At 48.7% G+C, this 13,586-nt stretch overlaps 1 protein-coding gene across 1 annotated transcript in view; it reads right to left on the reverse strand.

Annotated features, from left to right (window-relative positions):
• LOC147730350 (transcription elongation factor SPT6-like) overlaps positions 1-13,586 on the reverse strand; it is a 430,594-nt gene that overhangs the window by 223,001 nt on the left and 194,007 nt on the right. The window contains exon 8 of the mRNA XM_086955156.1: positions 7,256-7,369. Coding sequence (XP_086811282.1) covers positions 7,256-7,369 — 114 coding nt within the window. The remainder of the gene's footprint in view (positions 1-7,255; positions 7,370-13,586) is intronic.

A 13,586-nucleotide genomic window follows, 5' to 3' on the forward strand; every position in this document is an offset into this window, starting at 1 on the left:
GCTCCATGGCATTGGAGCCAAATATATTAGAAACAGGCTCGCCTTTTATATGCCTTCACGCACTTTGAGGTCAGCTTCTCTGCCCTTGGTAACTGTTCCTCTTGTCTAACGGGCCCGGCTGGGCGGGCGTTCCCATCGCTATCTAGCTCCCAAATTGTGGAACTCCCTGTCTGTCCCCCTGAGACAGAATACCAGCCTTTTGAAATTTAGGAAAGAGCTAAAGACATGGCTCTTTGTACAATAGTCCTCAGCCTGGTCTGCCCGCTCCTAAGCACCTGTTCTCAATCTGATGAAGCGTCGGGACACTCCTTTGGAGTAGCTGAGCGCTATATTAAGACAAACTTTAACATAACATAACATAACATAACATAACATAACATAACATAACATAACATAACATAACATAACATAACATAACATAACATAACATAACATAACATAACATAACATAACATAACATAACATATGGGGCTTTGGTTGGTGGCTGCTGATAAGCAGGACACTTGGTTGTGGGAGAAAAGCTTCTAGACTTTAGCTCAAGGCAAATGAAGAAACTTAGTAGCACCAAAGATGCACCCCCAGCAGCACTAGGGCGGCCGGGTGCAGGGTGCTCTTTCGATGTCAGGTGACCTTTTTGCAATGGGGAACCTCCGGCTTGCAAAGGCAATGCAGGCTTGGATACGAAGGTCTTCTCGGTGCGACCACCACTTCGAGAGGTAAGTTGTTGGTCGGTTAGGCACCGTCAGTTTGGCCACCCAATGCCGTGGGGCGTCTGGTGCAAGGGTGCCTTTTAGAGTCAGATCTTCTTGCCAGCTTCTGGTCCCACCTGTTCTCCTGCCCAAAATGGGGGCCAGAACCAGCGGAGACTAGTTTCTGAAACAGCAAGTGTCCTGGGGAAGCTCACAAAGATGGGAAGCCTTTGAAGATTTCCCTTTGTGAACCCTGTCCATCTTGGGGGAGGAGGCTTGGCACCTCGTCCCAGGTTGTGCATTGTGCGAGGCCCCAGAGAACAGCAGGCTCTCAACCCAGGGGTCCAGAAACATGTCTGGTGGTGGCAGCTGAAAGCAGCCACTCAGCCTGGACACTAGTGATAGGTTAGTTTTCATGGGGCATCTCTAAGATGCCTTCAGTGTGCATTTTTCATTAAATCCCACATTGGCATCAGTGTGGGTTTAATGTCCTTAAAAGTTTGATAACAATCTCAGTTTTCAGTGTAGCCATTATGATGCTGTGGGGTTCGTAATGACAAACTCCCAGAAACATATACTCTTAATGGCAGCACCGCACTTACAATGTCTAAGAATGGACTTAGACACTGTAGGGGTACAGGGCTCATACACCCTTACCCTCACCAATGGTATAGTACATCCAGCTAGAGGGGTAACTGATCTATGACAGGGCAGTGGGTTGTAGGCATGGCACATAGATGTGTAACTAAACAAGAAGTTCGGAGACAGTCACACTCCCTTTATTTCAAAAGAAAGTTAGTTAGTTAGTTCCCGCGGTGAAGGACACTTTCGATTGTATTTACACAGGGATGTGTGTCATGTCAACTCTTCACTTTGTTCTGCACCAAAACATGCAGCCTGCAAAGGCAGTGTGTGAGTGTAAGGGTACAGGACCTCTAAGGGTGGCACAATAAGTGCTGCAGCCCTTAGAGTCCTTCTCTGGGCACAGTGGCCTGTGCACGTGTGGTACCATTTACCAGGGGTTGACCTGTGGCCTGAGATGCTAATTGGGTTTAGGCTTCAATGCAGTTTTAGGGAAAGAACATAGGCCCTGGGTACCTGATTATCAGAAGCCCAGGGCACACCAGCATCAGCATTTCATTTCATCACCATTTCAGCAAAAAGTGGGAGCAACCATGCAGAAAGAAGGCACTTTCTCCCAAAGCTGGAATAATATATGGTCACATGTATTTAAGTTAAGTTTATGATAAGAAGTATTATTAATGTGTCCATAGAGTGCTAAAACCTTCTTTGTTGCTGTATTTAATTTGTAGGATTAGTTCCTACTTTGTGTGGAGTATAGGGGGGGGGGGGGGGGGGAAGTACTCCTTGGTTTCGTGTACCTTAAATTAAACTAGGGGACACTGTTCATTTGTTGGGTGCCGATTTTATTAACCTCTGCCGTCTGTTCTATTGCTTGTCACATGTATTTAAGTGAAGCACCTTGCACTAATCCAGACAACCTTATGGTGATTTCAGTGGTCTTAGACAACCATAGAAAGCTCTCTACGTGGTAGCTGTGGTGAGCAGCCTTCGGCCTTGTTTTACTGGATCTAATCATGTAGTGTAGGTTAATCGAAAAAGAACCACACAGTGTAGTTGTAAAAATATGTCTATGTATTACTCAACACTCACTAACACATTGGTATATATCCTACCCGGTGATATTGACACAAATACACACAATACTTCGATTGCAAACAGGTAAGTAAGCACATTGCACAGTGGTTTCCGGGGGAGACCAGACCATATACTAAGAAAGTGGAATTCGATTTGCGACCAAAGTCTGGACTTGGAAGACTCAGAAGAGCTGGGGACACAAGGAACCAATCTAGTTGAGAACCCAGGAACCATATAGAGGTTGCGTGCAGAGTGGAAACACAGCTGCATACTCAACAGAAGTTAACAGGAAAGTTGTGGTTGCAGTTTTGAAGAATAGGGACCCTTCCCAGTGGACCCTGAAGACACCCACGTAAGACACTGATACCCCAGGAACCAGGATGCCTACACCAGGGAAGCTGGAAACCGCCTTAGATCACAATGGAGGACTTCAGTAAAGATGCCGCTGGTGAAAACTGTGCAAGAGTCCGGTGGAATCCAAGGGTGGATTCTTGAAGAGAAGAGCCTGCAAGCAGGTCTTGGTCACGTCCGAGTGGTATTCTATGCCACTCGGATGTGACTAGGAGGCATGGAAGAGCAATGCCCACCGATGAGGGAAGATGGAGGAGTGATGACTGTGACTTTGTTGCTGCAGCTGCAAGGACCAGGCGACGCTGAGGAAGAACAGGAGCCATTCAGGAGCTGTCACATCAGCGTTTGGCGGGAGCTCCAACAAGCCTTGGCAGCAGCAACAGATATGGAAAAATATGAAGGAGCAATGCTGCGACCAGCAAGGTCCAAGGGACACACCAAGTGCAGGAGAGTCAGAGCAGGCCCCAAGCAAGCAGGGGGGTTGGGCACTAGAGCAGGAGAAAATCCTTAAGAGGAACCAAAGGCCAAAGGCACAGGAGTCGCAAGAGGACCTCGACCAGCTCACCAAAGAAGGCGGCCCATGGTGCAAAGGGTCCGGTGAGCAGGAACAGATACGGGAGGCTGGAACTTCTAGTAGCCTAAAGATGTCTGGAGTGCAGAGCCAACAAGCATTGGCAACGGCAAGTCAACGATGCGCACAGGGGAACGGTCTCAATGGTTCCGACAAGAGATACTGGCCATAAAAAAAGGAAAGAGAGGGCAGGTCAGGCCTCGAGGGAGTTGCAGAACCACCACCTGTGGTTCTGAGTCTTTGAAAGTCTGTGAGTCGTCCGTAGCAGCAGACCGATCAGCTTCGTTGGGGTGCCTGCAGATGCAGGGGAGTGACTCGTTCACTCCAAGGGAGATAACTTATGGTGTCCTTAATGCCCAGAGGTCTGTTGAAGATTCTGGAAGAAGCACAGATACAAACGATGAAGAAGAATTTTAGAACAGAGAGACCAGGAGCAGCAGGACTCTTCCTTAATGTAGTCTCAGTTCCAGGCTAAGTTCAGCGAAGTCCAAGTGTCCAGGCGGTCGAAGAGTGACTTGGTTTCAGGCTTGAGTCTTGTCCCACCACAAATCTGAGGACCCATCCACAGGTAAGCTCTTTTATACCCAAAGAAATGGGTTAGGACGACTAAGGGGTCCCTACCAGTGGAGGGGCTGGTCAGAGGGGAGGATACCCCAGTGTCCTTTGTCCAGTTTTGCGCCAGAGTGGGAGCCAAGGGCTCCCAGAACTGGTTTGAAGTGGAGTATGCATCAAGGGCACCAAATCCGCCCTTCAAATAAGCCTGGTGGTGCTGGCAAGTGCCCAAACCCCAGCTCAATACACTTAGTCCTGTCTGAGAGGTGATCACACCTCCCTGTGACAGGAACCCTATTGTTCTACCTTCCGTTGCTCGAGGTCAGCAGCAGGAGGGCAGAATTGTGTCTGGGATTGGCAGCAGCACTAGCTTGCTGGCAGACCCTGGAAGGCTACTACCGGGAGTACTTGGGGCTTCTTGGAGGAACCCCCCGGTGCATGGAATCATACCTCCAACATAGGTAGCTGTGTTGAGGTATGATCCCAGGTTCAGCGCAGCCACTATATATTTAGCCATCGCAAATGAAGCATGGCCTCTATATGTATCAAAATAGCTGTCCACACTTGTAAAACCTCTCCACTGCCGAACATCTTAGGTAAGGACTTTAAGCTCGGCAACACAGCTGAAGAGAGCTATACTCTCTTCTGCCAGTCCATATCGAGCTCGCTGGATAAATTGGCACCCCTCCGGAAGTCACGAGGGAGGGTGAATCGAGCTAGCCCTTGGTACACGAGCGAATTACGCCAGCTTAAACTTGACTGTAAACGCGCAGAAAGGGCCTGGAGGAAACAGTACTTAGACTCGGAGAAAACTGTATTCAGGACCGCTATACAAAAATACAAGGCTCAGATCAAGATGGCTAAGGCGACCTATCTTGAATCTACCTTGAATCAGGCCCCAAACAAGGCACAGGCCCTCTTTAAAATCGTCAGGGACCTTGCCCACCCTACGTGTGTGGCTAGCGCTGTCCCCTCATCGCAAGCTCTTTGTGATTCACTTGCTGATGCCTTCGAGGAGAAAATCCGTAAAATCCTGGAGGGTTTGCAGGACCCAGTTAATTCCACCACTGGTTTGGAAGCTCCGGAGGAGATGGCCAGTCGACCCCTGCAGAGGGTTGCTCACCTCTGTTTGGAAGCTCCGGCCACGCCTTCCAGTCGACCCCGACCAGAGGACCAGGCCCTCAGCCTGGGAGCTCCGGCGATTGAGGCCAGTCGACCCCAGCTGAGTAGCTTCCCCTTCTGCCTCTTTGGATCCGGCCCTCAGTCTGGGAGCTCCGGCGATTGAGGCCAGTCGACCCCAGCTGAGTAGCTTTCCCCCTCCCTCCTTGGATCCGGCCCTCAGCTTGGGAGCTCCGGCGATTGAGGCCAGTCGACCCCAGCTGAGTAGCTTTCCCCATCCCTCCTTGGAGGAGTTTGGCAGCCTAGCCCTTACGATTTCATCCGGCTCGCCTCTTGATCCTCTTCCTCCAAAACTCTGGAAGGTGTTTCAGGAGGATCTTTTCCAGCCCTTGCATTCCATCTGTTGCCAGTCGTTTGAAACAGGAACGGTACCGGGCTGCTGGAAGAAGGCAGTGGTATCTCCGCTCTTAAAAAAACCTACGCTTGACCCTGGTTGCCTTTCCAACTACCGGCCAATCTCCCTGCTTCCTTTTCCAGTCAAAATCATGGAAAAATTGGTTACCCGCACTCTGTCCGGCTTCTTAGAAGGGAACACCTGGCTGGACGAGACGCAATTCGGTTTTCGCCCAGCTCATGGGACGGAATCCGCGCTGGTGACCGTGTTAGACAATCTGCGGGCGCGAGTCGATAGTGGTCGGGCAGCCTTTTTGGTGCTGCTCGACATGTCGGCCGCGTTCGACACGGTCAGCCATCCTACCTTGATTTCGAGGCTGGAAGAGTGCGGGGTCAAAGATAAGGCCAGGGACTGGTTAATCTCCTATCTGGACAACCGTCAGCAACGGGTTTCGATCCCTCCCTTCAGTTCAGAGGAGCGGAGAGTAGGACAAGGAGTACCTCAGGGCTCAGCCATCAGCCCTATACTCTTTAATATTTACCTCCGCCCTCTAGTCCAGCTCATTAAATCATTTGGGATCTCCGCATTTAATTATGCGGATGATACCCAGCTGGTCTTTTCACTAGAGGGACAGGACGCAGTCCCATTGGAGACCTTCCACCGGTGCATGCAGGCTACAGCGGAATGGCTCCGTTTGAACTCGTTACAGTTAAATGGAACTAAGACAGATGTCCTGTACTGCTCCAACGACCGAGTTCCCCGAGATCTCCCAGACGATTTTTGGCCCCCGTCATTTTCAGAGACGGTGTCAGCCGCACAATCGGCACGTAATCTGGGTGTCATTTTTGGGCCCAACCTGCAGCTGGATCTGCACGTAAATAAGACCACCTCAACGTGCATGATGTTGATCCGCATGCTGCGCAAGGTTTTACCCCTCCTCCCTGAGCAAGCCAGACCCGAAGTAGTGCGAAGTACCATCCTAAGTTGACTCGACTACTGTAACGCACTACTTCTGGAGGCCCCGGTAACACTCCTGGGCAAGCTCCAAAGGGTGCAAAATATGGCTGCCAAACTCGCCCTCTCCCGCCCCTACCACAGCTCTTCCACGGCAGCGTTACAGGAACTCCACTGGCTGCCGGTCCATCTACGCGTTCGCTACAAAGCAGCGTGCATTGTGTTCAGGGCTATCCATGGCCTGGGCCCAATCCCTTTGCGGAGAATGTTTGCCTGGTACCTTCCATCCCGAGCTTTACGTTTATCTTCATCCAGGCTACTAATAGTTCCGCGCTTCCAGAGAGTGAGGATGGGTGGCCGATCGTTCAGAGTAGCGGCGGCCAAACTCTGGAACTCCCTGCCAATATCCCTGAGAAGTCTTGAGGATCTCTTAGCCTTCAGAAAGGCGCTGAAAACCTACCTCTTCCCTAGGACAGGCTAAGCTGCTGAATTTGGTGGATCATGGGTCAAAGCGCCAGGATGCCCTTGGTGGTGACAGGTTTGCGCTATATAAGTATACCACAATACAAAGCCTGGAGAAATGACTCCGGGTTTTGTAGGGGGTTACCTGCTCATGCAAGGGCACCCTCGCACTTACAACCTAGTACTCTGCCTTCAGGATTGAAAGGCCTGCCATAGAAATCAAACAATTTAGGTAACCGTTTCAGTTTCCACCTGCTGGCTCGGAGCAAGTGGGACGACACTCCTCCGCCAATGTGGAGGAGCCACACCCTGGCAGCATACACATTATTTCTTAACCTCATCGCTGCGGCGGTAATTTTCGCGCTACGCGGCTTTTTTCAAAAAGCCGCGTTAGATGGCGAGCTCAGCTCGTCATCCGCACACGCCCGCCGTGGCTGATGACGAGCTGAGCTCGTTATCAGCATCGAATGGGTTAAAGCTCAAGTCAATGTAGCACAGGCTCACCTTCCGGTCACCGCCATTGCAGTCGTGATAGTATTTGTGTGTCACCAGGTCTCTGGCGAAAGATGCCATAGGCTGAATGTAGCGGGCAATGATTTCATCCAGATCTTCAAATTCCTGCAAGAGAAAATGAAAAACAACCAGCATGAGTCCTCCACTGTTAACAGAAATCCAGATTCCAACAGTAGATTTAAGTCATTGGGCACATCGAATATGCACATTAAAAAACCTTGCCTTGACACACTTGGTCAATATTATCAGCCTTATGCAGCCCTCTTTGAAATGCTTTTGCCGTTATCATCTGCAATGAAAAAACTGGCACCATATCAAATTTCTTACCTTGAATTGCAGTTCTAGAACTCCCTCTGCTTTAAGCTATTTGTTAAACGAAAGTCTGTTTCGACCCACTGTTAACCTATGGCTCTACTCGTGTGATCTGTTTACTGACCATTATATAAAAAGGTAACAAAAATGTTACATTTTTCCTTATAACCCAATGTTGGTATAAGAAATGAAATTATTGGTGCTCACCAGAATAATAATTATTTTTCTATAATCTTTCAAGCAACGATCCTCATAATACCCACTTGTATATCCCAAACAACGTTGGTGCATTTGACTGAACTAGAGAAAAACCACCACATTAGCAAAAGTGCATCGGTATCAGAGATGACATGCACTCAGAGGCACGGGTGCAAAATACATGATTTTATTGGCGAAAAACACACCTTACACATTTCAGCCTTCCAGCCATGTTCACCCAAGCAAGGCCAAAGGGCGGACACATGTAGGGGCATTGTTAGACATAAAAGGAAAATGCTACTTACCAGTATGCATCTGTTCTTGGCATGTAGGTCTGCAGAACCACACACTATTGCAGACCACACACTATTGCATAGATCACCATGTGGTGGTGGGCCTGGATGATTACACTTTGTTGTCTTGGAAGAGTCTTTGTCTGTTGGATGACTCCTCCTGTAGATCGTAGTGCGTATGGGCATCGACTCCATCTTCAGATTGTTTTCGCCATTGGGCAAATGGAGTTGTATGAATACAGGTAAGGATGTCCATGTGTTGTGTATTGAATTAAGATATTACTGGAACAGATATAGGTAGCCGTGGAGGTGGGTGGGCATTTATGGTTCTGCAGCCCTACATATCAAGAACAGATGCATACTGGTAAGTAGCATTTTCGGTTCGAGACATACGGGCTGCAGACCACACACTATTGCATCGATTGCACAGCAGTTTTCTCCCTTAGCAGCGACCACCCGTATCTGGAAACAATGTTTTGAGTACAGTCTGGCCCACACTAGCTTGTAGTTTTGCCTGCACATCTAAACAGTAGTGTTTTGTAAATGTGTGCGGTGTAGACCATGTAGCTGCTTTACAAATATCATCTAATGGTATATTTCCTAGGAATGCCATAGATGCCCCTAATTTAAGGGTAAAATGAGCCCTAGGGGTAATGGATAGAGTGCGTTTTGCTTTTTGGTAACAGATTTGAATGCACTTAACAATCCACCTTCCAATGCCTGATTTAGAAATAGGATTGCCTTTGTGTGGAGGAGAAAAGGATACAAACAGTTGTTTTGTTTTACGAAACGGTTTTGTCCTATCAATGTAGTAGAGGAGCGTTCTTTTTACATCTAATTTGTGTTGAGCTCTTTCCGCAACTGTTTGTGGTTGGGAAATGGATACTGGTAACTCAATAGATTGGTTGAGGTGGAACAGTGACATGACTTTTATCCGGAATTTCGGATTTGTTTGTTGTGATGGAGTTGTATAAATGGTTCTTGAATTGTTGATGCTTGGATCTCACTTACTCTTCTGAGTGAGGTAATAGCTACTAAAAATCAACTTTCCATGTAAGGAACTGTAACTCAGCCTTATGTAATGGTTCAAATGAAGGACCCATAAGTCTAGTGAGAACAATATTTGAATTTCATACTGGAGAGGGTGGTATTAATTAATTTAATTAATTAATTGCAAGTTTATATAGCGCTAGGATCGACTCCCGGAGGAGTATCTCCGCGCTTCGACCGCTGCGAAACCCTTCCTGGCTTCCCTGAGAGATGGTCCCTTAATGGGTATCTCCAGGGTGAGACCAGGCATCCCCGGCGGTCTGGTGGGGCCGTTAGTGCAGATGAGGCAAGCTTATGCCCAGAGTTGCCGAGTGTGATCGCTGATCAGAGTGGGCACCGAGGCGAGAGAATTATCGAGTCCGCTGACCCTGGTCCAGAAACCTGCCGCGTCGGGAATCGAACCCTGGTCCCGGGCCGTCCTCTGCTCTCGGGTCTGCCGCCTCTAACCAGTGAGCCACACTACTGCACTGGAGAGGGTGGTATTCTGGAAGGAATTAATCTTTTGAGTCTTTCCATAAACGCTTTGATGGCAGGTACTCTAAACAATGACAAATGTTGTCTGTTATGAAGATTGGCTGCTATAGCAGCAAGAAGTAACAAGATTGAGGAGTATGCTAAATCACATCTTTGTAGATGGAGCAGGTAGCATATGATGTTTTGTATGGAAACATCTAATGGGTTAATGTTGTTATTTGTGCATTACACAACAAACCTTTTCCACTTTGCTGCATAGCATGCTCTAGTGGTGGGGCGTCTCGCTTCTTTTATGACATTCAAGCAATCGCTAGATTGAGCTGCATTGGGTCTGGATGCATAATCTCTCCATGGTTCTGTGTCAGTAGATGTGGAGAAAGTTTTAATCTTTGATGTGGTACTACTGAGAGCTCTAGTAGTGTGGTGTACCACGGTTGTCTTGCCCACGTTGGTGCTATGAGAATCAATATGAGGGAATGTTGCTGTAGCTTGCGTACCACTAACAGATATTAGTGGGAGAGGGGGGAAAAGCGAACGCAAATTTGTTTGACCAACTCATCCATACCGCATTGCCTTTGGACAATGGGTGTTGGTATCAGGCGGCGAAGCTTGGGCATCTGGAGTTGCGGTGTGTGGCGAACAGACCTATCTGTGGTTGGCCCTACTTGTGAAAGAATGGTTGAAGAACTTGAGGATGAAGTTCCCACTCGTGTATCTGTTGTCTTTGACAACTTAACAGATCTGCAAGTTGATTGTAAACTCCTGGTAGATGTTCTGCTAACAGAAAGATTTTTTGAGGAATGGCCCACCTCCATATGCTCTGTGCCAGCCGGGAGAGCTGTAAGGAGTGTGTTTGTCCTTGTTTTTGGATGTAATACATGGCCGTCATATTGTCTGGACGGACTAGTACATCCTTGCTTGATAGGTAATGTTGAAAAGATTTTAGAGCTAGAAAAATCGCTAACCACTCCAGATGATTTATGTGGAGTAACTTTTTGTGGCGGTTCAGAAGGAGGGACACAGAGACCAGAGCGGGGTACCTGCGGTTTTATTTTAATAAAGGTCTTTTTCGTTCTTTGTGTTCGTCTTTCTCGGGCTAGGGCGGCAGGGTCCAAGGTGGCAGCTAGGTCGAGGGATCTTCGGGGACTCGTCTGTCTTTCTCCTCTCTCTAGAGAGACCCGTTCTCTTTCTGTGGTTGGGTTCCAGCGCCACATGCGGGAGAGAGAGAAGACTCTTAGTGTATCGCGCAAAGTTGCGTTCTCCCAAGGGGAAACCAGGGGGAGTGAGGACACCGGTGATCGTGTACTACTTTCTACAGAGTGGTACAAGTGAAGGGTATTGGTGGAGGAGAGACGGTAAGGGGAGGTAGGGAAGAAAAAGGAGGGTAGGCTGGAGACGATATATACACTATTTACACTGAGGCTCCCCGCCTCCCCAACCAGCCGGACACACGGTCACGCACCAGAGAGAGCCACACTCCTCCTCCTCCGTGAGTGTGGCTGGGCGCTGCGCGGTATCGTGGGCCTCCTGGCACAGCTCCGATCGTCCTCTTCTCCTCTGCTATCTCTGTACTCCGTCTTCCTCCGTTTTCCACACTCTCAACTCGCTCTCCTCTCTTCTCCTCCTCCGAGGTGCCGGGACACGCCGATCCTTCTACTTCCTGCTTTTTGACCAATCTCCTGGTCCGCGCGTCATCGAGGGGTGTGAAAATCAACAAAAGTTGTACAGAGTTCCCCAAAAGGGATTAACTAAAGTAACTCAATAGAACCTCTCTCTCAAGGGGTGTGACAAAGCAGGGAATGTGGTAATCCCTTTTCGGAATCAAGGATGCCTCACACAAGTCAAAGGTTGGATGACTGTTGTCATCCCACCCGATGAATGTCCAGTGTCATCATTGGCTTCCTGCTCCTACGGCAGGCTGGCGATGCAATGCCCGTCGGGCAGCACAAGGTGCTGCACTTTAGCGGAGGTCTTTTATTCCTTTTGCCAATGGGTGCATGTGTGTGAGGGACCTAGGAAGTGCAATAGTGAGCGTGAGTGAGGTTAAAAAAGGTCAGTAGAGTCCAATAGGGAAAACTTTAATAGCATGGCTCACTGCCTCATTAAAATGCGTGAAAAGATGAGGGGTATTGAGGCGTGACGATAAGGGTAATCAAGCCTCATTCAAACCTCAGTCCAGGTGTGGTCGACATGTTTCATGCCTCTAAGGCAATTCATCAGGACCAAAAAATGCTCATAAAATTGCTAGGGGATTCCCCAATAGTTAAGGAATCGGGTATACGACCTGTATTTAGTCGCAGGATCAACCCTTCATTGAGGCCCTCCCTGGGACTAGAGGAGGAGACAAAAGAAGGGTACAGTCAATAGTGTGTTGGTTACTGAAGACGTTGTTGCATGTAGCAATGGCATGCAAGTGATTGTGTATTGGAGGGGGTCACAACCCCTGTGAAATGATAACACTCAGAGAGGGTAAAGAGAAGTATGGGACGAATTAAAGTGAATTATGTCCTGCCAAAGAATGCCATTGGTGATCCACAATTGGCATGCATTGTATTTGATCACATCTATGTCGTGTGCAACACCATGCTGGGTAACACGTGTGTGTCATGCAGGCATCAGTAGGTGTGTGTCTACACACCAACAATTAAACTGTGAAGAAGTACCACTAAAACGCACTAATTATTAACAGAAAGGCATAGCTAACGTTCATAAAGTGATGACGCTCGTAGTGACTATACCTAAGAAAGTAGTGCCTGATGAACATTAAACATGAGGGTTCTAGCGGATACGCGAAGCTTACCCGCAGTCCCTGGTCGGTGATCCCACCGGCTGACCTGGTGGGGTCAGTGCTGCGTGGTTAGCACCTGGAAAGAAAGCGAGTCACCGCTCGTCAAAAGGTTGGGGAGCGGTAAAGCTTACCATCACATGGAGTTCCAATCGGTGTATATTCTTGGCGATTGAGAATCCGATGCCTCGGGTGAGTATCGCGTAGGGTAAACGCACCTTACCTGACTTGCTCCTGGCACAGGCGTGTAATCACCTACCCCGCCCACATCGGTGCAACCGCAGGAAAGCCGGTACAAGCGGTACGTGTACCAGCCGCTAAACATAGCGGGTTGCGCGCGCGCCGTGAGGGGCGTGTCCAGCGGGTGTTGCTAGGACACGCGGCGCGCTGGGACATGGAAAGCAAAGATTACCACGCGTGTATTGGCTATAACGTTGGGCGCCATCTTGGAACGGGTTGTGACTTAGGTAAAACAATGTTACAGTTAAGGCTTTGCTGGTAATGGTAAATGGACTCATGGAATGTATTATCTGGACAGCATAGTCCAGGGCACAGCATCATTCAGGCCACATTCATCAGTGTGTAGACGATGTACCCATCTTTGTTCCATTTTAAAGAGGGCCTGTTGATTAATTGAGGGATGGCATTCAAGGACAGTCCATTGCAAGTTCTCAGCCACGTGATTTTTTTCTCTGCAGTGCTCATACAGTCTTGTGTGGGTCTTTTGACATCGGATGTTGCTATTATGCTCCATGATGCGTAGTTTCACAGGGCGCATCGTCATCCCAATGTAGATCATCTTACAGGGGCATCTGAGTACATAAATGCATCTTGAGCTATTGCAATTGGTGTGTCTATTGATTTTCCAGGTGAAGTCCCTGGGCAGTTCATCGAGGGGTGTACCTGTTTCCTCGAGGCTGTCCATTCTGCATAGGAGCTCGTCACAGGGGGAGGTGCCTTCTTCGATACGGCCGGCCCCGTAAAAGGAATATCCCTCGGTTGTCATAGCCTGCTGATTCCACCACTCTTCGGACTCAGATTCCCAGGTGTCCTGAGGTGGTGACAGAGAGGAGGCGGAAGATATGTCAGTATACCACCAGTCTTTTAGAGAGTTATCGTCCTTATCCTTTCCCGCCTCCGCCTCCCTGCTACACTTTTGTTGTGGTGTCCATGTACCCGGTACTGTATGTTTTTCTAAACGCGCTCTCCA

This window comes from Lissotriton vulgaris, chromosome 2_1 (assembly GCF_964263255.1).
Source record: "Lissotriton vulgaris chromosome 2_1, aLisVul1.2, whole genome shotgun sequence".
Classification (NCBI taxonomy): Eukaryota; Metazoa; Chordata; class Amphibia; order Caudata; family Salamandridae; genus Lissotriton; species Lissotriton vulgaris.